This window comes from Sminthopsis crassicaudata, chromosome 1, assembly GCF_048593235.1.
Source record: "Sminthopsis crassicaudata isolate SCR6 chromosome 1, ASM4859323v1, whole genome shotgun sequence".
In the NCBI taxonomy this organism is placed as follows: Eukaryota; Metazoa; Chordata; class Mammalia; order Dasyuromorphia; family Dasyuridae; genus Sminthopsis; species Sminthopsis crassicaudata.
This window is the reverse complement of record NC_133617.1, coordinates 388,192,811-388,220,506: the sequence shown is the minus strand read 5'-3', so window position 1 is coordinate 388,220,506 and position 27,696 is coordinate 388,192,811. Positions and strand designations below refer to the sequence as shown.

At 35.7% G+C, this 27,696-nt stretch overlaps 1 protein-coding gene across 1 annotated transcript in view; it reads right to left on the bottom strand.

Annotated features, from left to right (window-relative positions):
• The window catches only part of ABCA3 (ATP binding cassette subfamily A member 3), a 117,841-nt gene that overhangs the window by 75,766 nt on the left and 14,379 nt on the right, over positions 1-27,696 (bottom strand). The window contains exons 2-6 of the mRNA XM_074279501.1: positions 8,611-8,691; positions 8,121-8,385; positions 6,311-6,438; positions 5,336-5,501; positions 3,635-3,894 (exon numbers count right to left, since the gene is read on the bottom strand). Coding sequence (XP_074135602.1) covers positions 3,635-3,894; positions 5,336-5,501; positions 6,311-6,438; positions 8,121-8,385; positions 8,611-8,664 — 873 coding nt within the window. The 5' untranslated portion in view covers positions 8,665-8,691. The remainder of the gene's footprint in view (positions 1-3,634; positions 3,895-5,335; positions 5,502-6,310; positions 6,439-8,120; positions 8,386-8,610; positions 8,692-27,696) is intronic.

The window sequence follows — 27,696 nt, the reverse complement described above, 5'->3', positions numbered from 1 at the left end:
AATCAATTAGAAGTCTGTTATAATGGTCTAATCAAGAAGAGATGGAGGCCTAAATTAAGGTCATTGAAATAAAAAATAGCTAGCATTTATAAAACACTTTAAAGTCTGCAAACCACTTTACAAATATTATTTCAGTTGATCCTTAAAATGGCCTTGGAAGGTAGTTAAGTGCAAATGAGTTTTTTGGGGGAGTATTTGGTTATTTTTGTTATTGTTTTTAAGTGACTAGCCCAGCATCCCACATCAAGCAAGTATCTCAGTCAGGATTTGAACTCGTGTATTCTTGACCTTAAATGCAGCGCTCCATCCCTATATCACATAGCAACCTCTGAAGTAGAAATGAAGAAGGGCCAGATGCTAGAAAGATTGTGGAAGGTAACTAAATGGACATATGAGAATCAAAGATAATGCTAAGATTTAAGCTTGGGTGATAGTGATTCTACTAATACAGATGAAAAATGTCATCCTTCTCTTATTCATTTGTAGCTACTGTCCAAGTACACATATTTACTGAGTAATTCAATAAAAGCCTAAAGTGTCAAACATATGGCCTGTGAGCTTCCAACTTAGATTAAAATATAAATAGGAAATATGTAACCAAAAAAATGCAATAGAACATAGTTAAAGTTAATATGTAGTTTTCTAAGTCAATATTCAGCATTAGGGATCCTCAGGTCCAGTTTAGTGGTCTGGTTTTCCTTTGGATTTGACACTAATGGTCTGGGCAAGCCATTGTTTCATCTATTTTGTGCTTCTCCTGTGGACAGTCAGACTAGTTTCTTTTGCAATCATAAGCCTTATTAAAATTCATCTTTTTAATTTTAACCCTTTGGTTCAACATGGTGAGTAAAATTTGTGTGATATATTAGCTTTTCTTCAGAGTTTTGTATCCTATGCATATTTGATAAGCAGGATTTCAGTATCCTTCACCCAAGTTAAACAAGACAAAGTGCATTCATCCAAGTGATGGCAAGAGCAAGAGCGTCAAGTTTAGAGCCCTACATATGCCATTAAAAACTTCCTTCTGTTTAACAAACCAATCGGATCATTATTCTTTGGGTTGCTGCTGTTGTTTGTCCTTTGTTCTTGAAAACAATCATGACACAAAGGAAGGTATTACCATGACATGCCCTGGAATTGGATTTCAATGAGGAAAAATAACCTGCCTTACTTCCCCATCCAGAGCCCTCTGGGTCCTGTGATCAGATATAGGTCAGGATGACTGGAGAGAGCCCTGGATTTAGTGGGAGACCTTAGCCTTTCTGGGTTAAGGTCTTTTAACAGTTTGACTGAGGCAACCAACCATTCGCTGATTAGAATTAGGTAAGAAAGAAATGAGTCAAAGAATGGCCTTTTTTTGCCTAGTCTAAAATAAATAAATAAAAAGAAATCCGTTTGGGAGGGGAAGACCTTCAGGGTTTCTGGCTAAAACCCTGAGGCAATTCTGAGGCAATCAGGGCCAAACACAGACATTATGAATCAACATAAATTTTTTTTCATCTAATTCTCCTTTCTTCATTTTATTGCAATAATATGAAAAATTTGGTCAAATGTGTTACTGAATTAAGGTATTTGAAATCAAGGTCTACAGTATTATCTTACTCTGCCTAATTATACAATAGTAGATGAAGCGGGTTGGGGTCCCTTTAAAAAACTGTATTTCCTATTGATATGTGATTCCTTTCAGATTCCCAGCCCCTCCTGGCTGAGGCATATTCTCCCCAGACAAAGTTGTCTTTCCTGGATGCCAGAGTCTTTGATTCACAAATCCTGGTCAAAAGCATCCTTTTGAATTCCAAAAGGAGATCCAGGCTTGTCCCAGCCCCCACTGGTTCTGATCTGCTTGGATTTCCCAACCTCCACTAAGACAACCAATATAATGAGCTTCCATCAACTAAGATCTTTGCAGATGGATCTTGGCAGCCATTTTTGCTGCCAGGACCTTCTGTCCACTGAGAACTGCATTCTCAGTGCAAAACTCCATTTTCCATAGATCTGCCCGCTGGAATAATGTTCTTTTTCAGTGTTATGCTTTCTTTAATCTCACCTATTTCCCTAACAAGACTTTATGCGCTCTGTCAAGATTTATAATCTTACTTCCAATCCCCATAATAAACCTCTTTTATCAATTTAGGTTTCCGGGTCTGTAAATTCCTTTACAGAGAACCTCTGTGCCACCAGAAGGGAGTCCCCAAAACTCCCTACCCTTGTGCCGAATCTCAAGGGGGTGTAGGGGAGTCAAACCTCTCCATTTGCTTCCCTGAACCTCAAACCTGCCATTAGACCTTATCATTTAGCTCCCTGACCACTAGAAACCCTAATTTCATTTTGGTTCCTTAAATCTAAACCTCATCAGTAGATACTTCATATATAGAGCTCATAAGCCATATTCCCTTGCCAGAAATATCAGGGGAGTAAACCAAAGTTTGTGCAGCCAGAAGATGCAGCCCTTTAGAGACTTGATCATGCTGGGATCTACTTTAAAGAATTAGCAGAATCAAACTGCTCAACCTATCCCCTTTGGTCATTTGAATGAATGAACTCACAACATTCCACATTCTGAACCTTCTCAAATGTAGTGTAAAATGTCTTGAGTGACTTTCCTCATTCAACTTTCTAAAACTTTTCACTCAAATCATTTAAAATGCTCCTATAATTCCTTCAAGGTTTGTGCCCATTTGAGATTTTCAGAACAATGGGTCACTAGCTTGAAGATAATTCTAAAAAAAGAAAAAAATCCCCAAAGTGTTTTTGAGCAATAGTATTATTATTAAAGTATTATTAGAATAAGATTAACCTCCTTAAGAGACTATTTTGAGCAGAAAAACATTACTTTGAATGCATAAAATTCTAGTCTGTTAGAAAATCAATCACGTTACTTTAGAATTATATCTCATTAACTACCTAATACTATCTTAAAATATTAATATCAATATCTATATCAATCAACCTAGTGCAGCTAGAAGGCACAGGGGATACAGAGACCAGAAGACTCATCTTTCTGAATTCAAATCTGGCCTCAGACACTTACTAAAGGCCTGCATCTAGGCAAATAATTTAATCCTTTTTGTCTCAGTTTCCTCATTTGTAAAATGAGCTAGAGAAGAAAATAGTAAGCCATGTCAGTATCTTTGCCAAGAAAATCCCAAACGGGGGTCACAAAGAGTTGGACACAACTGATCTGATGAAGCAACAAAATGAAACCACACATCTATATATAATAAAACCCACATTACTTTAATTATATTCTAATGTTTTTGTTCTTCTATTGGTATTGTATGTATTTACAATGTAATCTCTAACTGCTGATCCTGAACAATAGAGACAATATCCACCAATGCATAGCATTTTGCATAGTGCTACATCTAAGTATAAATACTTTATACATGTTTTCTGGCTTTTGATTTTGAAGGCTATATTTTGGGGTAAATGAACAATATAATATAATGTAATATGACATGATATGATGTAATAATCTCTGGCTGCTGTGGAAGCTCTGCCTGAATAAGGCTGCTGGCGAGCTTCATCATAACTCTACTAGCTCTGAAGTAACAGTTTCATGACAACTTTTATTTACTGAAGTTAGCTAGGTTCAACTTGTTAGTTAAAAAATCCAAACAAAAAATGTGTTTACCTTCAGTTTTCTTTCCTTTTCTTGTACGATAGCACGAGTGATGGTGAGTGTGGAATAAGTAAAGCTCAGCATGAGCAGCAAGGGAAGCTGGTATTGGATGGCTACTAGAAAGGAGTCTGAAATGAATGGTGGATATGGGAACCTCTTGGCAATAATGGTGATCTTCTCAAACAGTCTGGCTGTGGCAGCGCCTGCATGGTATTGCATAATGGCTTTATCCACAGCATGCTGAACAGCCAGGAATCCTTCTTGGATGTACCCTAAACAAGAAAGGAAAGGACACCAAGCCCTGTGAGTAGAAGAGCAGGGGTACCAAGCTGTTGGCTCTCAGAGCGCTGCCTGTCAGAAGTATGAAGGACAGCCCCACAATTCTCATACTGAGGGATGGAGGAAAAGAGTCACTTCTCTGGCCCTTTACTGCTGGTAAATCCTACAAAGCAAATGTACACACAAAGAGTGGAACAGGAGCGAGCAGTAATATTTTCATTTCTACTTCTCTCCTTTATGTGAATACTGTTTGACATGAACAGAACAGATATGACAGAACAGTGTAGATATAGAATATATCCATAGATATATATCTATAGATATATAAATATAAGATAGGCAAGATTATACCATAAAAAATGAATGTGATGGTTCCCTTAAACTCAACAAGCATTGATTAAGAGCTTTTCGTGTGCAGGGTGCTATAAGAGATAATGGGGATGCAAAGACAAATGGAAAACATTCCCTGCCCCCAAGGAATAAACTTACTCCGGGGTAATATGTGTGCTTCATTTAAGTAAATGTGTTCTCATTCGAGGTGGGACAGAGCACTAACACCTAAGGGATCCTAACAACTAGAAAACCTTTCCTACACAAGGTGGCACATAAAAGGGCCTTAAGTGTCAGCATGAGGAAGCATGGTGGTCAGCCTGTGCATAACGGTGGGCTGCTAGGCTTGGGGAATGGCAGGCAGACTGGGACACAGAGTGCATAAGGGGGGACAATGTAAAACAAGTCTGGAAAGCTTGCTACAAAGGGCTTTAAGTGTCATGGCGAAGAGGTTATATAGTAGAATAGGGAGCCACGGAAGCTTCTTAAACAAGATTAGATTTCTGCTTCTGGGAAGTGGACTGGACACGGTGAGTCTAGAAATAGGAAGACCAGTGAGGAGGCTATGAAATAACACAGTAAGAGATGAGATAAGGGCTGACCTAAGGTAGTGGCTGGATAAGGAGAGAGAAGGAACAAGATTGCAAGATGTCGTAGAAATAGATCAGAAAACATGTAGCAATCTAATGCATAGGGGCTGGGGAGGTGAGCAAGTTAAGGAAAGTGGGCAAATCAAAATAAAATCCCTGAAATTCAAGATGAAGTAGACATCTGGAACATTTCTTATCTTATAACACTGTATCTTTTTATATGTACCCACATGAGTACACATCTTCCCTGCTAAGACAGAACTTCTCTTGGGTAGTTCCTAGTTTAATTTCTCCTATACTTTTAGTGAATGTGATATGTCCTCATTCTAGATTGTGAGTTCTACAAAGGCAGGAATTAGATCTTATCTGAATTTTGAATGTCTCTCATATCTTGTATTACTTCCCCCACACTGGTTTCTTAATCAATGTTATTGAACTTTGAACTGAGTTAGGCGGCTGAAAAAACTGCTATTTTAAAAACAAACAAAAACTATGCACATAGAATTCTCCTCACCGGGTTCTCCTCCATCAGGGAATGAAGGTTCCCTGGGTCCTGGGTTTGGGAAAAGTGGAAAGAGAGAAGTCGTGTGCCATCCTTCAATCTCTTTTGGAAAAAAGAGAGACATCCCAGCCCACATATCATTCTTTCTAAAGTAACTGAAGCGCAGGTGGTACTTAACCTACAAATAGCAAATAAGAAACAAAATGTATTCCATGGCAACAAACATTTTTTCATCTGAAACCTGAGAATAGATAGGTAAAAAGACATTTTTATGAGAAACCAGATATGAGTAAGCTCATATATAATATGATCCCACATACAATAAATGTTCAAGTGAGTAATGACTGAGTCAGAGAATGACAGCAATCTTGACCTGAACCAAGTAGCAAATCCCCATATTAAGCTATTTAAGCCAGTCTCTCCATTGATCAGCAACACAAATGATCCCTTCTAGAAGCAGTGAATCACTGAGGCATCATGAATCATAATTTAAATGGAATAAATGGATGGTCCCAGCTTAAGAATACATGTATTACAAGGCTTTCAATGGCCAGCTACACAAAAATGTCCCCATTACCTCCTAAAAAAATACTGCATTTAATATGCTGAAAAATCACACTTAATTTCATCCTGAAATGCCAGCTCATGAATGGAAACATGCCATCCTGTGCCAGTACAGAGGCCTAGGAACCGATATACCTTTTAGCAACCTTACAGAGCTAAAAAGGGCCCTAGCCTCATAGCATTAGACAAGAAACCGGTTAATTCATTCTGTATTGACAATTGTTTCTTCAGAAGAATTTCACAAAAATCAAGGATGTTAGCTACAAAGACCATTGGAAGCAAGACAAAGATCTATCTGACTGAACTAAATGAAGGCAGAAAAATGAATGATGAGATAGAGGCTCTTTAGCTGAAAGCTTTTTTAAAATCACTGAAACCAACTACAACCATAACAATAATGATAATAAATAAATTCTTTCTTACCTCAAGTGGTAGGGGTTCCTTGTAATAATCAAAGTTGTGCTCAAACACAATACCAGCCAGTACATTATATGAGTGATTATTAAACTTAATGTAATCTTCAAAATCCTTTTCTGAGGGAAGGCCACGAACTGTAGAGAAAACAAAGCCCAAAGGTGACTATTCTGCATAAGATATTAATGTTCAGTCATCCAAGGATTGGCCCATTTCATCCATAGCCAAGGGTGGCCAAACTTGTACACTTCTCTCTATTTTTATAAAAAGACCTCCCTTGGGACACAAGTCCCCTTTTCTCCTCAAGGGAAGATGAAATATAGTAGTGTCTGGGAAAGCAACCCAATTTACTAGATTGTAAACTGAGACTATTTTGCTATTTCTTGCACAGCCAAATATAGTAGCTTGTACATAGTAGGATGCTAAAAGTCTGTTGAATTAAGCAAAATCAGGACTTGAATGCATTACACTAAATCAAGAATTTTAAAGGACATTCCAGGTCATCTTGTGCAATCCATATGTGAAGCATGAATCACCTCTACAGCACATTCTGCTAGAAGATGTTCAAAATTAGGTAATTCATTTCTTCTGAAGGAAGTCCATTTTATTTCTGAACAGCCTGAATTATTAGAGATTTTCTTTTCATTTTTAATTGAAATTTGCCTCTCTGTATCTTCCATCAAAAATTGAGGTTCTGCCTTCTGGGGCTGGACAAAACAAGGCTATCCCTTCTTGCACATGGAATGGAATTTCAGCTCACGTTCTAATGTAAGAGATCACTCTTAGAGCAAGGATTTCCTTCCAATAAAGAAATAAAATGAACATATCAGGTTCTGTGAACTATAGCTACAATTTCCTTTTGTGCATAGTAGTAGTCTTACAGAATACAGAATTGGAATAGATATTAGGAGCATCTAATTCACCCTCCACCCCAATTATGAATCCTATTTATAATATCCTTACTAAATATTTACCTAATCTCTGCCTGATGGTCTCTAGGAAAAGGAACATATATTGGTTCTTACACTGTATTCTATTAGTGAAAAACACAGTTCCTAAATATCACCAGTGGTCACTCTTTAAGCACGTGAGTTCTCTCCTCCTGCCTTCCTTATGCTTTCCCCTCACTTAAAAAATCTGGTATAAGTAGATTATATTACTGGACTTATTTCCCAAAGAAAGTGAGGACATTTCCTGCTTTTGAAATGCCATACCAAATGCCTTCATGAGGAAGCCTGTCCTACAAGCAAGGATTTGGAAGCACTGGTGAGGGTCAAGACCATTCAAAGATTCCTAATGCACTCAATTCTAGAGCAATGCCTCAGAAGGCCCATTCTAAGGAAGTCCTTTGAACAAACTACAAATAGAACCTTGGTTTTGCCAAAAAAGATGTTCTGTGTTTGTCACCTTATTGTCTTATTGCTACTTCTACTATTAAAAATCCTAGCATGTATTTATTGATCATTTTCTATGTACAAATAATAATTGCCTGGTTAACTGAGGAGCTTTATACTCTTCAGAAAACTTTCATGAACCTTATCTCATTTGTTTTTTTCTGTGAGGTTGAAAAGTTAGCTATGAACTACTACTTCCATTTAACAGATTAGGAAATTGAAATAGAATAAATGACTGGCCCAAGACTATACAAATTAGAGGCACAGCTACTATATTGTGATTTTTAAAGTCCTAATTTTCTAAAACACATCAATCTATAGAGATCATCACTAAAAGGGCCAAGTACAAAGAGCTGAATCTGAAGAGCTCTGATAAAACCATCTGATAATAAATTTACAAACTCATCTTCCCCACACCATCTAACCTTTCATATCGATGACCAAAGTCTTTTTCACCATCTCTGTGATAGTCTTCACAGCTTCACTGTTAGAAGGAACATAAACCAGCTCCCATGTATCTTCTGGGGGAGGGAAGTTGAAAAACAAGGGCAGGTCATTGATGGACTGGCCAGGGTATATGGTAGCATTGGGAATGTTTTCTGAGTGAATATTCTGGCGAAGCCAAATTAGTATCCCAGAAAATAGCAAGGGCAGGAGAATTTCCAAGACTGTTACTACAATCTTCCGTTTCTAAAAGAGAAATGAAATTCTGTATTAATCTAAAATAGAACACATATACAAAGCACATACAAAGCACTCTCTTGAAAATAACTTCCTCTTCTTGCCCCATGACTACCAGAAACACAGTCTGAACTGTCTAAAGAGATACAATCAAAACTGAATGAAAGGGACCTGGAATAATTTTTTCCCCTTTGTGCTATGTCCTGCACTCCATTTCTTACCATATGTATTTACCTTTAAGGTGTAATTCTTCCAGAGAAGAAGTGTAAACTGCCTGAACACAGCCATTCTTCTGTCCAAATGGGAAGCTCAGTGCTATTCAGGATCAGAAAGAAAGAGAAAGAGGGTTCAGAATAAACATTTTAGTAGCAAATCTTTTGATGGATATGCTGAAAGGGAAAAATAACAGGGAAGAGAAAATCAGTTTAATATAAATTACCCCTTCTCCCTGCATGGCTCCTCTTTTGCTCAATTCTTCACAAAAACAATAATACATACACACAGGGAAAAATGCTTAAGATCACAAATTTTCTTGTGTAGCCTAAGAGAATCTCTGGAATATAATGTTCCTTCTATGTCATCAGTACACAAATCTGTCAGGGTAAGTGATTATTATTATTATTTTTTTCTAAGAAATATGTGCCTGAATGAAAAGAGAACCACTGTCTCACAGATTTCTCTATGTGGTTTTTTTTTTTTTTTTTTTTTTTTTTTTTTTTTTTTTTTTTTTTTTTTTTTTTGGTAATGAGAGAGAATAGTTCACATCTGATTTGGTGTAAGAAATCCCTAATGTGGAAACTCCCTTCCTGTATGCAGATTTTCTATATATAGTCTCTCTCTCTGTGTCTCTCTGTGTCTCTGTGTCTCTGTGTCTCTCTCTCTCTCTCTCTCTCTCTCTCTCTCTCTCTCTCTCTCTCTCTCTCTCTCTCTCTCTCTCTCTCTCTCCCCCCCCCCTACTGAAAGACTGAATGATTTGCCCCCAAGTCACAGAGCTAGTAGGCAGAGCTTGCAGGCAGGACTTGAACCCATGTTTTCTTGACTTCTCGATCTACTTTGGCATTTAGTCCAATAACATACTTGATATATGAACTTTCTCAACATGACATTAATTAGAGAATAAATTTGTTTCATATACTCAATCAATAAACAAGCATTTATTAAGGACCTACTACATGTAGATTTGGCAGTAGTTTGGGATAGAAGGTTTGCCCTGAAATCAGAAAGACCAGAGTTTAAATGTGGCCTAAGAGACTTATTAGCTGTGTGACTTTGGATAAGTCACCTATCTATTTGCCTGAGTTTCTTCATCTGCAAATTGAGATGGGCAAAGAAATGGCAAACCACTCCATTATCATTATAGAGAAAAACCCAAATAGGGTCACAAGGAGTAAAGCATGAATGAAAATGACTGAATAATAATATAACATGCAGGGTATGTAAATACAAATACAAAAGTGGGACACAGTTCCTAGTCCTCAAACAATCAGGAAAAAAATTCAGGTTTCTGGAATTTTATCAATCTTCCTTTTTCTTTCTTTTTTTTTTTTTTTTTTTTTTTTTTTTTTTTTTTTTTTTTTGGGCTCTATCACCAGGCTGACAGAATATAGGATCAGTAAAGTAATTGTGACTCTTCAAAATCTGATTTTTGTGTAAGGAGTTGGGACAGAGGTGGAGAGGGAAGATCTCCGAGTCAAGACTGCCTACCATATTATAAAGCTTTTCCTTGCTTTTTTTAAAGATAAAGATTGGTCAGATGCTTCAAATCTTGATATCTAATTTCACATCTATTTTTTATATTTACTTATTTGTTCGATTATTTTGAGGCATTTAAGGTTAAATTACTTACCCCAGAGTAATAGAACTGTTTAAGACTGTTTTTGAATTCGGGTCCTTCTGACTCCAGGCTTGGAACTTAGCTATTTAGCTCCCTCCAAATCTATTTTTAAGACAAGTATTCATTGTTTATTTTATATCTAAGCCTTTTTTCTACTCACACAGCTAATATCTTACTACAGGTCCTCATTTTTTGAAATGACTCCTAATTGATCTCCCTTCCTTAAAGCTTCTCCTCACTCCAAACCACACTGTAGCCAATGGGATTTTCCTTAAGTACAAGTCTAACATGACTATTCTAACTCATTAACTTCAGTGATGGCCTAATGCTTCTAGAAGAAAATGTAAAACTCCTGTCGGACTTTTAAAGCCCTTCATAATCTAGCTTCATCCTATCTTTTGAGCCTCATTATATTTACATCAGCCCCCTTCCCACACATATAGTCCAATCAAACTGGCCTTCTCTGCTCCTCAATATCTTACCATATCTTGCCCTTGTCTTTGCCCTGAGCAGTCCCCAAGGCATGGAATGAATCCCTTCACCTGGAATTCATACAATCTCTCTTCCATTATGAAGCAATTTAAGTACCACTTTCTCCATGAAGTCTTTCTTGATTCCCCCAAAATAATGGCATCTTTCTTCCCATCTACTTTACATTTCTTTCTTTTCAAGGGAATCAAGGTCACACAGCCATAAATGAGGTCACATTTGAACTCTAATTCTCCCGACTTCTGGGCAGGTGCTCTATTTATTGCACTACCTAGCTGTCCCACTTTGTATTTCTTTTGCAATTATTCCATATGTACTTCTATCTGTACATTTTGCCTCCCCACCAGAATGCAGGCTCCTTGAGGGTAACTATTGTTTTATTTTCTGTATCTGGATTCTTCATCTATAAAATTAGGGAAGGGTGGGCAGAAGAACTTTAAGAGCCCTTGTGGCCATCTGTGTGGCAAATAACCAATCAGTAGCAACAACAGGGATTGGCCATTTTAGTCCATTCATTTCTGACTAGTCAAAAAAACTATTAGCAAAGCCTAAATAAGACCTAGCATGTATAACTTGGCAGATTTAGTCTTTTTTCTTTGCATCTTCAGAAAAAAAGATGCTCAGGCAAATTTCAAATTAAAAATTGGGCACAGCAATTTGTTTTCATTGAGCTTGAAGTCATCAGTTAGAGTACATTGTGTTAGGTGGGAATACCTGTTAGAAAACGTATGATATTACAGCAGAAAAGGAAGGGAGGGAACTAAGTTCTATGTGCTTAGGGTATAGAGTCAGATGACGAGAAGGCTTTTGAAAATTTCTATGTGGGCAAGAGAGAGAGCCTGAGGTTCCTCTGTTCATTTCCTGTCAAGATTTCACAACTCTGGAATTTTAAAATATGAACTGAAGTATATGATATCTTAAGCTTTCAATAAAGAAGGCAATATAAATGAACCCAGACAATCACGATAGTTGCAAATCAAAGTCAATTGCATTCTTTTGGCTAGGTATATAGGGACTAAATGCAAACACAATGAAAAGTTCATTTATTTATTTATTTTTAATTTTATTTATAAATTTTTTTTGAAAGTATATATGCATGAGTAACTTTTTAAAAATAACATTATCCCTTGTATTCATTTTTCCACATTATCCCCTCCCTCCCTCTACTCCCTCTCCTTGATGACAGGCAATCCCATACACAATGAAAAGTGTATTTTGAGGCACTGTGCTAGGTAATAAAAACATAAAGATGAAATCTGAGTTGTCATTAGGTAGTTATTTATTATTACTAAGGCATATAACTCATCAGAAGAACATAATTAGTAAATCCTCCTGAAACATACTTCAGAATATTTCAAAATGCCTTTTTTCTTAAAATAAGACATGACTATTGATTTTCTTTGGAAAATAAATGATATTCTCATAATCAACATACAAAAAAGTTAATGTCCACATAGAAGTCATGCTGGTTCTTTTCTCTAGTATGTTCCTTAAGTTTATGCTTCTTAAAATATTTTTTGCTCAAAGTAGATCATTGCTAATAGCAGTATAAAAAACAGCCACAATAAATTATGTACATGATAACTTAAAATATGGCTTATTATAAATTATGAAAAAGTATACATTTAAAGGAAACTATAATAATATGCGCAAAATGGTCAATATGTAGCTTCTAAATAAGTTGTTCTTATCACTAAATTACACACTTGATGCACAAAATTAAAGAAAAGTCTATTTATTATAATTAGTATTATAATTGATTAACATTATAATTAAGACTAGGATAAAGAGATGATTTAATTACAATAGAGAACACCCAAAGTGAAGGACTTCCTCTGCTCTTACAAATTGGCACCTCCTCTGTAATTTACAGTTTTAGAAGCTTCCTGGAGTACTGAGAAATCAAGTATTTCCCCAAGGTCATCTAATCAATATGTGTCAAATGTGGGACTTGACCCCAGTTCTTCCTGGCTTTGAGGGCAGTTCTTTATCCATGTTGCTAGACTAGTGATTAGTAAATGTTTTCTCAATTCTAAGGAACTACATAGTACAAAAGGCAGCAAAATAAGTGTTTTTAATATAGATAAGGGAAAAAAAACAAGCTAGAATCAAAAGAGTAAGCAAAGTGTGCTCAGTTGGGGCAAGAGATTTCATATGGGAACCTGATGAATTGAAATGGGCTTTTAGCTCTGTTAAATTTAAACTGTTATCTCCACACGTGGGGGTCAGTGTTAAAGGCAGTGAGTTAAACAGAACACCCAGGAGGCAGCTAAACGGTGCAATGGATAGAGCGTTGGACACGAAGTCAGAAAGTCTTGAGTTCATATCCAATTTCAGACACTGACTGCCTGTGTGACTCTGGGAAAGTCATTTAATCTGTTTGTCTCAGTTTCCTTATCTGTAAAATGGGGATAATAAAAGCATCTACTGCTTATTATTGTTGTAAGGATCAAATGAGATATTTGTAAAATTAGCATATAGTAGGCATTATATAAATGTCAGCTACCATAATTAAACAGGAAAAAGAGAGCAGAACTGCTACTTATTCTGTTTTCATTGTCCCAAATTAAATACTTCTTTTTAAGGGGATGGGGACAAAATAATTGGGAATCAAAGAAAAGACTCCTCCAATGGCTCCAATGATCTCAGGATCATAAGATTTAGAGTTAAAAAGAATTGTGATTGTCATCTGTTTTAACCCGTCTCACCCATTTCCCCCCCTCCCAACATATACACTTAAAAATGGGAAAGCTGAGGTTCATGACAATTTATTGATTTGTCCAAAATTATTCATGTAGTAAGCAGCAAAATTAAAAATGGAACTCAAGAGTCAGTTCAGATTCCAAATCTACTGTTTCTGTCCCTATATTACACAAAATCTCTCTTGAGAAAACAGCAGTAGATTTCTCTGCAGGTAAGCGAGATACTTCTGTGTGGAGTTATTGCCATCTGCAGATTATCTATCTATCTATAGATATACATATGTGTGTGTTTGTGTGTATCTATATATAAAATCTTTAGGCTCAAGAAAGGAACAGTCATTCTTACTTCTTAACTAAGATAGAGAAGCCACTGACCTGGGATCCTAGGGAGAAGCTCATGGTATTCTTCCTCCTCCTGGGAACAGGAAAAGAATGGAAAGGACACAGGTATCTTAGGGTGGAGTTAACAATCCTCTTGAGCTTGACTAGGAACTCCCTAACAAGGCAGCCCTGAAATTTGGCAACACTGACCACTCTGAGAGGTAACAGGAAAAACATTTGATGATTTAACATCATTTCCAGGCACCTTTTGAGCACACCTAGATAAAATTTGGAAAATGCTAATAAAATAATAACTCAGAAATAGCTCTTCCACAACTCAGAACAGGGTCAAAAGGTATAAATACATTTTAACTTTAAGCAAAACAGATCTGACATATGCAAATTTGTATACGAAGAGATCAGTTAGGTATGCATGGCAAAACCTTACAATATTATATAAATATGAGCCGTTAGGCAGTGATTCTTTACTTTTCCTCAGTGAATTTAAATATAACTCAGATATCACCACCAAAATGATTTACACACTATTTGCAAGCACTTCTATTGTTTAAAGTGTACTTATATTTCATATAGACATTTATGTTTATTTCATTTTACTTATAAACATAAAAAGCTAATGTTCAACAAGGGTCTCCATTTGTATTTTGTTAGATGCAAAATAAACAGAACTTCAGCTTTGGGGGGACTTCCTTGGGAAGGATTTTAACTGCTAGGAATTTTAAAGCACTTTGCTCAATGGAGGTTAAAATCTCCTATAATATGGATGTGCTTCCTTGATAGTACTTAAGCTTAATATAGTCAAAAAATTACATTTCCTTTTCTGAGAACCCAGATGTTCTTAAAAAAAAAAGCTAATTCTCTGATAGTAATAAGTACCTTTATTTAGGGGAAAGAACACTGGGTTTGGAGGCAGGGCACCTTGGTTCAAGACCTGGCCTTGCTGTATGACCCTACCCTGAATCTCCTTTTCCCTCTTCTATAATATGAGAAGGGTATGTTAGATGCTGTCTGAATATCTAGCTAGTCCTGCATCCCATTTAACTCAAGAGGGGTTGCCATAGTTGTCAAGAGCTTCAGCCTTCAGTCATGAAGAAACCAGTTATCATTAAAAATTTAGAAACTCAAGCAGAGACTTAAAGAATCCCAAAAAGTTCTAGGTAGCTAATTTCTGGATTTGGAAACTCTAGCACGACTTTTGGAGTAGCAAGAGCAGTTGTTACAAGGAAAAGCACAAAATTAAGTCCATAAAATAAGAAAATCAATCATTTGTAGCACAGACTATCGTTACTTTACAGATTAAAGACCAGGGAGCCACCACTCGACTCACAGAGATTATTATTCAGTAATTGCAATAAAATATGAGATCAAAATATTCTTTATTTAGGGTCTAATTTTCTACAAGATCATAAACAGGATGCTGGCAAATATGATTTATTTTTAATTTTAAAAAAATCACCACTTCTTTTCTGCTCCATGTCAACCTATCAATCTTAGACCACTCAAATTATTTTTCATTATGTGAAATTAAATCACTACATTTCAACATAAGTCTGTATTATAAATCTAAGTTTTCAAAATTAGACAAACACACCTCAAGGATACTACAAAACTTAAGAGCAGCTTGGATGTTTAATTACTATGTCAGCAACTAGATTGTACTCTTTTAAACTGGATGCCAACAAAGCTTTCTTTGTTCACCTTGTGTGGAACTGTGGGGAAGCCTGTGTAGTTCCCAAATCAGGGATTTACTTAAGGCAGGAAGTTAAAAAGAAACTGCCTCCTTCAATATCAACTAAACGGATAAATTACTAAATTCGACAGGTGGAAGAATTTTTTTTGTCTTGCTTTTAATAGCAAATACATGCAAAGATAGTTTTCAACATTTACTTCTGCAAATCCTTGTGTTCCAAATTTCTTCCCCCCCCCCCAAAAAAAAAAGAAATAGCAAACAATCCAATATAGGTTAAACAGGAGGAAGGAATTAAAGGAATTACTGATTGATGTGAAAGGCAAGAATTCCAACGGAAGGAACATAATCTCCTGTCATAATTATGAAACTCCTCCTGGTTTACTAGTCACTGCTACCAAGGGTGGCCTTTAATAATCTGTTCCAAGATCACAGGCTGTGTCTTCCTATGCTTTGTAGGGTAATAAAGGTAATGAAAAGCCAAGAAAACAAAGCTAGTATTTTTCACTTAAACCCTACTCTCAGTAATTCTAAATCTTAGTTATAGACAGTTTTAGGCCCTAGGACTGTACTAATACTGGATAAACTGAAACAGTGAATTAAAAAATGAACCTGCCTCTGAGTCAGAGAAGTCTAGAATCAATCAATTAATCCATAAGTATATATTAAGTGTCCACTGCTAGATGCTTGGAATATAAACAGCAAGTACATATATAAACAAGAACAGAATGTACAGAGAATACATAAAATACCAGGTAGACTGGAAGGGAAAAACTAACAGTTGCAGGAATCACAAAAGGCTAATTCATGTAGAAGATGGTAAATAAACTATGTCTTGAAGGAAAAGGGAGATTCTATGTTAAAAGGATTACTGTGAGGACAAGAGTGAGGGAATATAACCATACTGATGTGACTATGGGCAAACCTGAATATAGCATATACACTAAAACATAAGTCATATATACTAATCAAATTTCATATAACCTCAATTTATGTAGAAATAATGGTCTAGACAGAGACTCAAAAATTTTTATATTAAAATATTGGGATTGAAATTAAATAATTGAAATTAAAAAGAACTTTAAAACTATTTTTAGTTGAAAAATGCAATAAAAAATAAAAGATGTAATTTAAGATGAATTTTGACACAGCTCTCATATTTGAAAAAACCAAAACAAAAAACAAAACCCAAAACCTAACTCCTGTGTATCAGTTTCTTTGGTAAATTGTGGATAATAATCCTTGTACTACCTAGGTTACAGGGCTATTATGAAGTAAGTTTTTTGGTCCTTAATGTCCTAAATGAGATTATTTGCAGCACCCAGGTCCTCCTTCCCCACTTCACACCATCACTGAAAGTTATCCCAGGTTCAAGACACATTGTGGATCAAATGTCCACTCAAAACCATATAGTTTATGAGCTCCAACCAGTGTTTCTTTTACCACTCAACCAGAAGGCATATTAGTTCAAAGCAAAAGACATTCCTCTGCTTCTGACTCTCCATCCCCTATTCCCTCACAGCCTTCTACTTTGAAAGCTCCTTCTAACCTGGGAAAGTAGTCCCAGAAAGAAATGACAAACTGCTCCAGTATCTTTGCCAAGAATAATCCAAAGGGGATCAGAAAGAGTCAGATACAACTTAAAACAACTAAACACACTTGCCCAGGTCAGCCATACTCTCTCCTTCACTCCTTTCCCAGTATCCCTCCAAATCTTCTTCCCCTGCTCGCTCCCTCTCCACTCAGGTGACCAGCTATTTTCTTTTCTGTTCTTCCTTCATTCACATGTAAGCTCCCTCAGGGCAGGAACTGATTTTTTTTTTCTTTTTTTTTTGCTTATATTTATATTCCTACCACTTAGAAGCAAGCTTGGCATATGGCAAGTGCTTATTGACTTAAGATAGCATAGAAAATAAATGAAAAGAAAGTCCTGCCCCACCCCAGCTAAAGACAAGAGTATATTCTCCCATATAAGCCATGCAAGAAGGAGCCCTTAGTTTGTGATGCTTAGAAATCATACTCTTAAGTTACCTTTCATCTTATTTTCCCCCATTCTCTTCTGTTTTCTTGTTTAGTGAAATGCCTTTGTGTCCTGCTGTGTTTATATTCTGTCCTCTGACCAGTTCAGAGAGTGAGGTTCAAGTGTGAGTAGCTCTCCTTATTCTATCCTTGTTTGTATAGATTACCAGCAATCTGATTATGTAACATACTTTTCTCTAGCCTTTCTATCTCTTTTCTTCCACTAGTGTATTCTTCTTCTACTCTCTTACCACTCTTCTTTTAAGATCATCAAAACATAATGGAACCACTCCCCAAGTACAGTGTCTAATAGATTCCCACTATGATCCCTGATGATGATAGAATTCTGAGGGGACTTTTGAATCATCTCCTTATATACAATAAGCAGTGTGCCCCCTTAAAGTCCCTTAAGATTGTTCATGCTTATCTTTTTATATTTCTCCTAAGTCCTGTATTTGAGTTTTAGAGATTCCATGCATTTTGGATTGTTTTTCATCAGAAATATTTGGAAATCTTCAAAAGATCCATCTCCCCCCTTGTAGGAGGTTATATTCTATTCATCTTTTCTCAGTTATTTTTGGCTTCAAGCTGTTTTGCCTTTTAGAATACCATTTTCCAAATTTTCCACTCTTTTTTATTACTGGCTGCTAAATTGTGAATGATATTGTGACTCTTTCTGGTTGCTTCCAATTTTTTTTTTTGTTCTTTAATTTGGAAACTTTGATTTTGAATAAAACACTCCCAGAAAGTTTTTATTTTATGGTTTCTTCAAGAACTGACCAAACCACAAAATGCTTTCCAGTTCTACTCTCTTTTCTAGTTAGAAATCCAAGCAGTTTTATAAAATGATTTCTTGAAACACATTCTCTTTTTAGACCTTTTTTTTTTTTTTTTGGTCATGAAGTTTAATAGTTCAACAATTCTTAAATTCTCTTTCCTTGATCTGTTTTCTAAGTCTTTTTTTTTTGCTTTAATATTTCTTGTCATTTCATCAAGTCATTAGCTTTTATTTAGTGCATTCTAATTTTCAGAGTTTATTGCATGAACTGTTTTGTGCCTCTTATGCAAAACTATCAATTCCCTTTCCAATTTTTTCTTCCAGTTTTTTCCCCCTCTAGCACTCTCTTCCATATATAAAAGCATTTTACACTCCCTTTAAAAAACTTTTGCTTTACTTCTTTCAGGAATTCTAGTTGTAAATGTTATGGTTTGTGTCTTGAGCAGCCTTATCATCACAATAACTGTTTATGGTAAGGTGCTTTGTGGTTTGCTCATTCTTCCAGTTTTAGTTGAACTTTGTGTTGGGGCCAGCCTCTGTGTACTTCTAGAGGCAATGTTTGGACTGGTTCTTGGGTTATTGAGTACTAATTTTATCAAGCATTGAAGGCTGGGTTCTTAGGGAGAGTGGATGCTATTTCAGGGCTCCCAAAGTGTTATAATAACAGTCCGATTACTTCTTCTTGGTCTGAGCTCCACAAGATTTTGACCTGGGTCTGAGTTTGGGCACACTCCTGTGGACTTGGTAGATAGCTACCGGACTCAGCCACTATCAGATACTTGGAAGACTGCTGGTTTAGATAACAGAATTGGAAGCTTCCTTTTGGTCTAGGATTCCTGCCCCGATTGTTCCTCTGCAGGTTTCAGACTGGATTAAAAATTGGAACTGGGATCTAAGACATATAACTGTTGCTTGATCTTGAACTTGCTTTTAGCTCAGTGTGTAGCCTAAGGCCCACATAGCACCCTAGAGCAGTTTCCCAAACTTTTGACATATGTGTACCCCTTCTATAATTTTCATAATGCTGAGTATCCCTCATCAAAAAAATTGGATGTATTTTAATAACAATCAAAATATATTTATTCTTTCTTTTTTGGTACATACACAAAATAATAATAAATGAAAAATAAAATTATTCATAATAAGATACAAATCCTTGTCAGAAAGTTTGTCGCATGCAGAAGAAGAACAATTGTTGGAATTGGCTTCATATGGATTCTTGAAAAATAAACATAAGGAGTGTACTTTAACATCATTCTGGTTACAAACGCAACATGTGTATCCTGTTTTAACAGAAAAAGTTCTGAAATACATCTTGCCTTTTCCAACTTTATATTTATGTGAAGTTGCTTTTTCAGCATTTGTAGACATTAAGTTGAAAAAAAGGCACAGATTATTGGACATGGACCTACATCTCAGATTAAAATTAACAACCAGGGAACCAAATTATGATGTTATCTCAGCACAATTTCATCCTTTTATAAAAAAAAATCAAAATCAGTGGGACTTGCAAAAGCAAATAACAAACCTTTCCTATAAGGAAAAGCACAAAAGCTAAAAATACACAGGCACCTGGAGAAGCCACTATTAACTAAGCAAGTTGTCTCTGTAATGAAGTGCAGTATATTCATGCCACGTCACACCGGACCATCTCACACCTCACAAGATTATTTTGATTTGATTCATGAGAATGTAGAATTAGGTACAGCTAAGCACAGTGCAGTGCATATCCCCACCAAACTCTTCCTGTACCCCTGGGGGTACATGCACCACACTGGGAAATACTGCCCTAGAGTGACACTAGAGCTAACAATACCTGCACCCTGCACAAGTTTAGGCCCCCCTGTGTTAGATTCAGAATTTCTTCTTTCCCTCATGTAGAGCCTGTCCTTGTGCTCTGAGGATCTATATGGTCATTCTTTGCAAGACCTCATCTCCTCATGTTGATCTGGACTTTAAAAATGAGCATCTTAGAGATTTTTTTCCTTACAATTCCCAATCATGACTCGGCATTATTTTCTAGATTTTTTTTAATAGGAGGTGTGTGTGTGTGTGTGTGTGTGTGAGAGAGAGAGAGAGAGAGAGAGAGAGAGAGAGAGAGAGAGAGAGAGAGAGAGAGAGAGAGAGAGAGAGAGAGAAAGGGAGAGAGGAGAGAGAGAAAGAGGAGAGAGAGAGAGAGAGAGAGAGAGAGAGAGAGAGAGAGAGAGAGAGAGAGAGAGAGAGAATATGAAAATGAGTGAGTTCAGCTGTACTTCTTATTACTCTACCACCCTGGATCCCACCTCTGAAGTTAAGGAACATGTATGGTTGAAGACCATGCATAGAGGAGTACACAATTAGCTGGGAAACAGACCTAGTCCCTAAGGCAGCATTCCTGCTAGTGTTCTAGCACTTGCTGATGTTCTTTTGTGACGACATTGGCTGTAAGTTGATTTCTCCATTGAGAAGGTAGCCATTGCTAAACTGTTCTCTGATGGTCTTTCCCTACTATGCTGACTCTTCCCTTATAGAGGGAGGTCTGTTCAGCAATCTCTCTGCTACTGCTATTCTCAGTCCCATACATTCTTTTAATTCCTATAAAACTCATGATCCCTTTGTCCTTTTGGGTCCTTTTTTGGGTCCTTTCAAATCAAAAGAAGGGCACTACTTGGCAAAAATGCAGAGGAAGTACACTGAGAAAAGTCTTTTCAATCCCATAATTTTCATGGTAAAACCCCCCTCCCCACCCAAATCACTGTATTTACTTCCTGTATATTTTTATTATCATATGAAAGGGAAGGTTTATTAATAGAGAAACATAAAAAAGTTGAATGCAAAATTATAGTATGGTAAATTCCCACAAAATTCTAGAATTCATATTCCTCAGTAATCCTGTAGTGAAGCGCAATATAGCATGGTAGACAGCTGCTCACAAAGTAAAGAAGACTTGCACTCATGCCTCCTCTGTGACACACACATTGGTTGTGTGACCATGGGCCCTGGGCCAATCACTCAGTGCTTACGCTCTCTAGGACTCTAAGCTGCTGCAGAGAGGAAGTTTCCTTATCCAGGAATCCCTAATATCAAATTAAACTACTAATTCAGTACTCATCCTTATCTGTGCCGTGGCAAGTTGCTGAAACCTCAGAAACAGTGTCCGTTGCTCTCCTCTGCAGTGCTTTTTAAAAAAATGACCACTCCAATAACTCTCAGATCTCAGTTTTGGGTGATCTTGCACCAGCTGTTCACAGACCTTTTTGCAGATATCTTCTGGCTCTTATTAGGAGATCCATTACTGTCCCAGAGAACTCTTGACATTCTTAGAAGTGAGCTATAAAAGGATCCTGCCCTGGTCTCTCTCTGGAGTTATAACTCTTGGCAGAAGAGCTTATAACAACAGTACATTAGACCAGGAATAATCCCTTGTTAGCTCAATCAAAAAGACTCCAGTGTCCCATTTGAAGAGTAACTCGCTCTCTCCTAGGGCCTTTGATTTTCCCATATAGCTCATGATGATTACCAGCAGGAAAATGGAGGGAGACTATCAACTCGAGAAGCCCTTCTTATTTCTGTCTTCCACTCTCATTTCAGGGGGAACATTTCCCATTGGTTCGCAAGCTAACAATTATTCCCAAATTTGCTCTCTAAGCATTTGAGTAAAAGTAATCAAATCACTGAAAGTAATTGTTAGTACTAGTTATAAGTTCTACCAATTCTGCATGGCTTACCTATTATCCACCTAAGTTAAAAGGGAAAGTTAGAAGCCCTGGTCCAAGGTCTTAGTCTCAGAAGATATCAAGAAATGCTTTTTTCTTTTTCTTTTTCTTTTTTTTTTTTTTTTTTTGCTATAATCAAGAATACTTATTATTCATAAAAATGGAAAGAAATGTTTGAAGGTTATTTCTGGGACTTCTAGAATGTTTCTTCATTCATTCCCAATTCCCAATGTTATTTTCCCTCCAAAAATTTCAATGTTTTCTTTGGTATGTTCTTTAATATGATTTGTACATATATAGTAGATACTTTCTTAGTCATTCAAAAGTTTTTGTCACATTGAAAAGAATTGCTCATTACCCTTTAGCTTGCCTTATTTAAGTGCCTTCCCTCATTTGTCTCTGGTTAACATCTATGTCCATTAATGTGATGTTGCCATTGTTAATTTTTAAAGCTCTATTTGTGAAAATACAGGCTTTAATTTAAAAAAAAATTATCTTGCTTATGTCATTTTTATTTCTAGTTTCTTTAGCCATTTGACTTCTGAGATCCCTAGTTACCATAGCCTTTTTAGATCTTACAGTGATTCTGTAAGGATAAAGTATAGAGCCAAAAAAAGTTTCTTATATGATTTAGAAAAACAGAGACCCTATCAGGAAAAAAACACATATATTTATTTTGAAATATCTCTGGATAAAAATACACACAAAGGTTTCAACAACCAATGATATTAATGGTAATTTAAGTTACTAGAATTAGATTTTACTAATATTAAAAGTTTGAAGGACTCCCCTTATAGTTTTTTAGTGTAAATAAAGATTTTTTAAAAAAATTATATCATTCTAAAATAAAATATATTTATTGTTTTATTTAAAAACTATTTCAACACTAATTTTAGTTTTAATATAAAAATAAGCCATTAACATGTCTCAATTTTTATTTCTAAAATATAAGAACTTATAAAGTTGTAAAAGAAAAAATGGATTAACATAAAATTATACAATGAATACAAATTGAATAAAATTAACAAATAGAATCCAAGAATAAAAAGCTAACAATTATTAAAAGAATGAAAAAACATGGAAAAATAATGTATTTTCCTCCAAAATATATTTAAAGGAGTTATAATTTTATCAGGATGAGTAGTCCCTCCACTGACCAGACTGTAATCACTCCTTGCCCTTGAATCTTGTGAGATTTTCATGTTTTCCACAAATTCTTCATAGATTTTCTAAATAACAAAAGAATAATAATTTCATGGATTAATTACAAAAGCTAAAAAAATGAAGAGAAAAGAAAAAAATATGTAAAATTATTTTGATAGCCCACTATATGGTAAAAATAGTAATAACATTTGGCTCTACTTATGTGTCATCAAATGATGGTAGCTACATGTATAAAATTTCATAAAATCATCATTTATTGGCATGTAGGTGCTATTTATATTTTCTTGTGAAAATTTCAAGCAGGGATAAACCTTTTTTTCTACTTATCTTTTGGAACAAAAGTTTTTCCCCAAAACCTGATCCTGGAAGAGGGGCTAGGTTAGAGAATCTTAGAGAATCACAGATTTATAGCTGGACAGGGAAAGAGAAGCATTCAATACAACCCCTTCACCTTGCCAATAACTGCTGGGGCACTGAGAAATAACACTGTTGTAACAAGAGATGGTACTTGAATCGAGATCTTTTGACTCCAAACTCAGCACTTTTTCTACCATACTATACTGACAATGAATTTAGTATTTAAAATTAACTCCAGAGGGAGAAGTTTCAGTCAAGTGATCAAACCAGAGTTCAGAACCAGATGATAAGGAATTGAGAAATGAGTGACAAGTGAAGAAGTAAAGCAGAGGCAACAAGCATAGGAAAAGAGATATGGCACCACGCTGATGAGGATAATAGGGTCAAGTGAAGGTTTAAGTTAAATGCAAGAGTTATTGCTAAGAGTTATTCTTATTAAGATGGTTCTTATCTAACCATAGGTGTCACCCAGGCACTGTCCTGGGCCAGCCTTTATGCTTTGCATACTCTTTATTGATGATCTCAACGTGAATTCAGTTATCTCTATGCAGATCAGTACTATACATATACATCCAACCTTAACTTTCCTAAATTCTAGTCTTAAATCTCTAGTTACCTCTTAGACATCTCAAATTGTCTTGAAGCCATCTCAAATTCAATATGTTCAAAACAGAAATTTTTTCCCCCTCAAATTGTCCTCCCATCCAAACTTCCCTATTATTGTCCAAGGCACTACCACTCTCTAAGTCACTTAGGTTCACAAACTTGTTATGATCAATTCCTCATTTTCACTCACTTCCCATACGCAATCTATTCCAAATATTGTTTCTATTCTCAAAAGACTTATTATATACCATCACTTCTCTCCATTCACAAAGCCTCATCCTTAGTTCTTATTCCTGCTTTTCCCTCAGTTAGCTATCTCCCTTCTAACTCAGAGCTTCACCAACAATGAATTATTATACCTGTTTTCACACACTATTGTGTGAGATAGAACCTTAGTTCTTATAATTTGTATTTCTCTAATTATTAGTGAGATGGGACACTTTTTCATGTAGTTATTTATAGCCTAGATTTAAAAAACTGTTTAAATCATTTGATCATTGATCAATTAGAGAAATGATTCTTATTCTTTTTTTTTCCCTTTCCCGCTGAGGCATTTGGAGTTAAATGACTTGCCCAAGGTCACACAGCGAGGAAGTATTAAGTGTTTGAATTAATATTTGAACTCACGTCCTCCTGACTTCAGGGTTGGTGCTTAATCCACTGCGCCACCAAGCTGACTCTATGATGGATCTTATTCTTATAAATCTGAATCATTTCCTTAAAGATCTTGGAAACTTTCATCAAGGAAACTAGCTGCAAAGATTTTTTTTATCCTAGTTATCTGTTTCTCTCCTAATTTTAGCTTCATCAGTTTTGTTTGCACAAAATCTTTTTTTAATATAATCCAAACTGTCCAATTTATCTTTTGTGATCTTCTCTATCACTTGCTTAATCATGAACTCTTCCTTTTTGACAACTGTAGATGTGAAAGATAATTTTTTTCTTGCTCCTCTAATTTGTTTATGATGTTACTTCTTAATATTTAAGTAATATCATTTGAAGCTGATCTTGGTAGAGTAGGAGATGGTAATCTGTGCCTAATTTCTGCCAGACTGCTTCCCAGTTTTCCCAACAGTTTTTATTGACTAGTTAGTTCTCATCTCATAGGTGGGGTTTTTATGTTTGTCAAACATTAGGCATGTATGCACATGCTATGTACCCCCAATCTATTCCACTATTTTAAAATTAGTACCAAATCATTTTGATAATTAATCCTTTCTAGGAAATTTTGAAATCTGGTACTGCCAGGCCCCCTTTATTCCCACATTTTCCTCCATTTTCTCTTGGGATCTTTAAACTTTTTGTTTTTTTAGATAAATTCTGGTATTTTTTCAGGTCTATAATGTAATATTGAGTTGTTTGGTATGCACTAAACAAATAAATTGAGTGGTATTATCATTTTTACTATATCAAATTAGCCTATCTATGAGCAATTGAATTTTGTAATTGTAGTAATTTAGTTTCTTTGAGTGTATTGGTAGATAGACTTCCAAGTATTTGATATATTCTGTAGTTCTTTTAAATAGATTTTTTCTATCTTTTCCTGATAGGTTTTCATGATAACAGAAATACAAATGATTTGTGTGGTTTTATTTTATATTGTGCAACTGTCCTGAAATTATTTGTATATTTCTTAAAATGTTCTTTGAAAAATCAATTACTATTGATAACAGCTCTCTTTTCTGGCAATTAAAAACTGAAAAAATTAAACAAATATATACAGTGGCCATATCCAAAACTATATGCCTCTTTTTGCAACTTAACTCTATTCTCTCTGCCAGGAAGTGGGTAATATGCTTCACCACAGATTCTCTGGGGATCAGTTTTGTTTAGAGTTTCCTTTCTGGTCTTTCAAAACTATTATTCTTTATAATTTTTTGGTCATTATATAAATTGTTCTCCCAGTTCTACCTTTTTTTTACTTTTCATCATTTTCTACTTCCTAGGATTTTCTGAAAGTCTTTTTGATAATGGTATAATAATATTCTGTCACATAAACTACCATTTGTTTACCCATTCCCCAATTGATGGACAGCCCCTTAAGAGTCCAATTATTTGCTCCCCCATACTTTTTTTTTTAATCTCCCCTCTTCAAGTTTAAAAAGTTCTTTTGGCCTGGTATACTATATCTTCACTAATATCTATCTTTTAAACTATTCCTATCTCTATTGGCTTATTTTCCTATTGAGTTTGATATATTTCTTCACCGAACTCTCTCTCTCTCTCTCTCTCTCTCTCTCTCTCTCTCTCTCTCTCTCTCTCTCTCTCTCTCTCTCTCTGTGTGTGTGTGTGTGTGTGTGTGTGTGTGTGTGTGTGTGTGTTCAAACTCTCTTTTGGTTCAGATAAGAATGAGATTCATCAGATATTGGTTCTCACCACTTCTTTCACACACACACATTATCAGTTTCAGGTTTATTGCTTAATCTTCTAACCTATATTTCACACTTTACATAAGTAGACCTTTCCACAGATGTGGAGAAGGAAGGGGTTGGGTATCTGTGGATGGAGATGGAGATGGATTTGCACATGGTTCAAAGAGAAGTACAAACAGGAGAAGGAACAGACCTAGCTAGGACTAGCCACACTGAGATCTGGCCAGAACTGAAAGGAGAGTTGAAACTTAGGGGCTAAAGATTGACATACAGTACCCAAGTATGGAGGACAGAAGATAGTTATGGGGTGGATATGTGGGAAAGTGGGTAGAGTAGGACAAAGGTCTCCTCTCTCTGGACTAGAGCTCATAAAACAAGCCTCCTATCTGGGCAATCTCTACACATACCTAAAGTTGGTTTTGTTTTCATTTTAGGGGGAAGGGATTAGAGTCACATACCAAGGGAAAGGATCAAAGAGCACAGTAAGTGTACAGTAAAAGATTTTTTTGAATGCAAATTTCTTTCAGAATTCTTTATATAAAGTCAAATTTGTTCAATGTGAATCTACATAAAGTGAGAACTGTCTGTATTCCATTCTTTCTTCCAGAGCTATTATTTCTTGCTTCATTTCTCAATATTGATGTTGTTCTTGTAGAAAATATTTTTTCTTTGAGTCTCTGCAGTTGTTAGTATTTCTCCTTTTCACTGGATTTTAAAGTATCTGCATCACAAATAATATTTATAATGATTGACATCTTTATGTTTAGTATCTATTATCATTTGATTAATCTCTAAAGAGATATAAAATTTGAAATTAGAAGAAAGCTCCTGAGGGCTAAATTTGAGAGATATCCACACAGAGATGATAGATAAAGCCACAGGAGTATGAGAACTTTTAGGGAGAAGTCCCAGGATTGAAGGTGCTAAAGGAAAGTAGGCAATATTGAAGAGGAAAAATGGGTACAGACCACTGATTCCAACTTGACAGTTGGAGTAAGGAGAAAAATTTAGCAGAGGCTTAGAGGGAAACAAGAGCATCAAGATAATGCTTCATCTTCAAGATGACTAAGCTCTGTGCATATCTGAAGGCACAGAAAGGTCATACCAGGAACCTACATATAAAGAAAATTACTATCTGCAGCACAGATAATCTTACCTGACAGAAATAATATAATTAAAAAGCCAATCATATCAGTCTGATAGAAGTTTTTCATTTGGCATATATTGTTCTTCCAGGGATTTTTCCCTTTAAAAAGATGAACAGACTGCTTATAG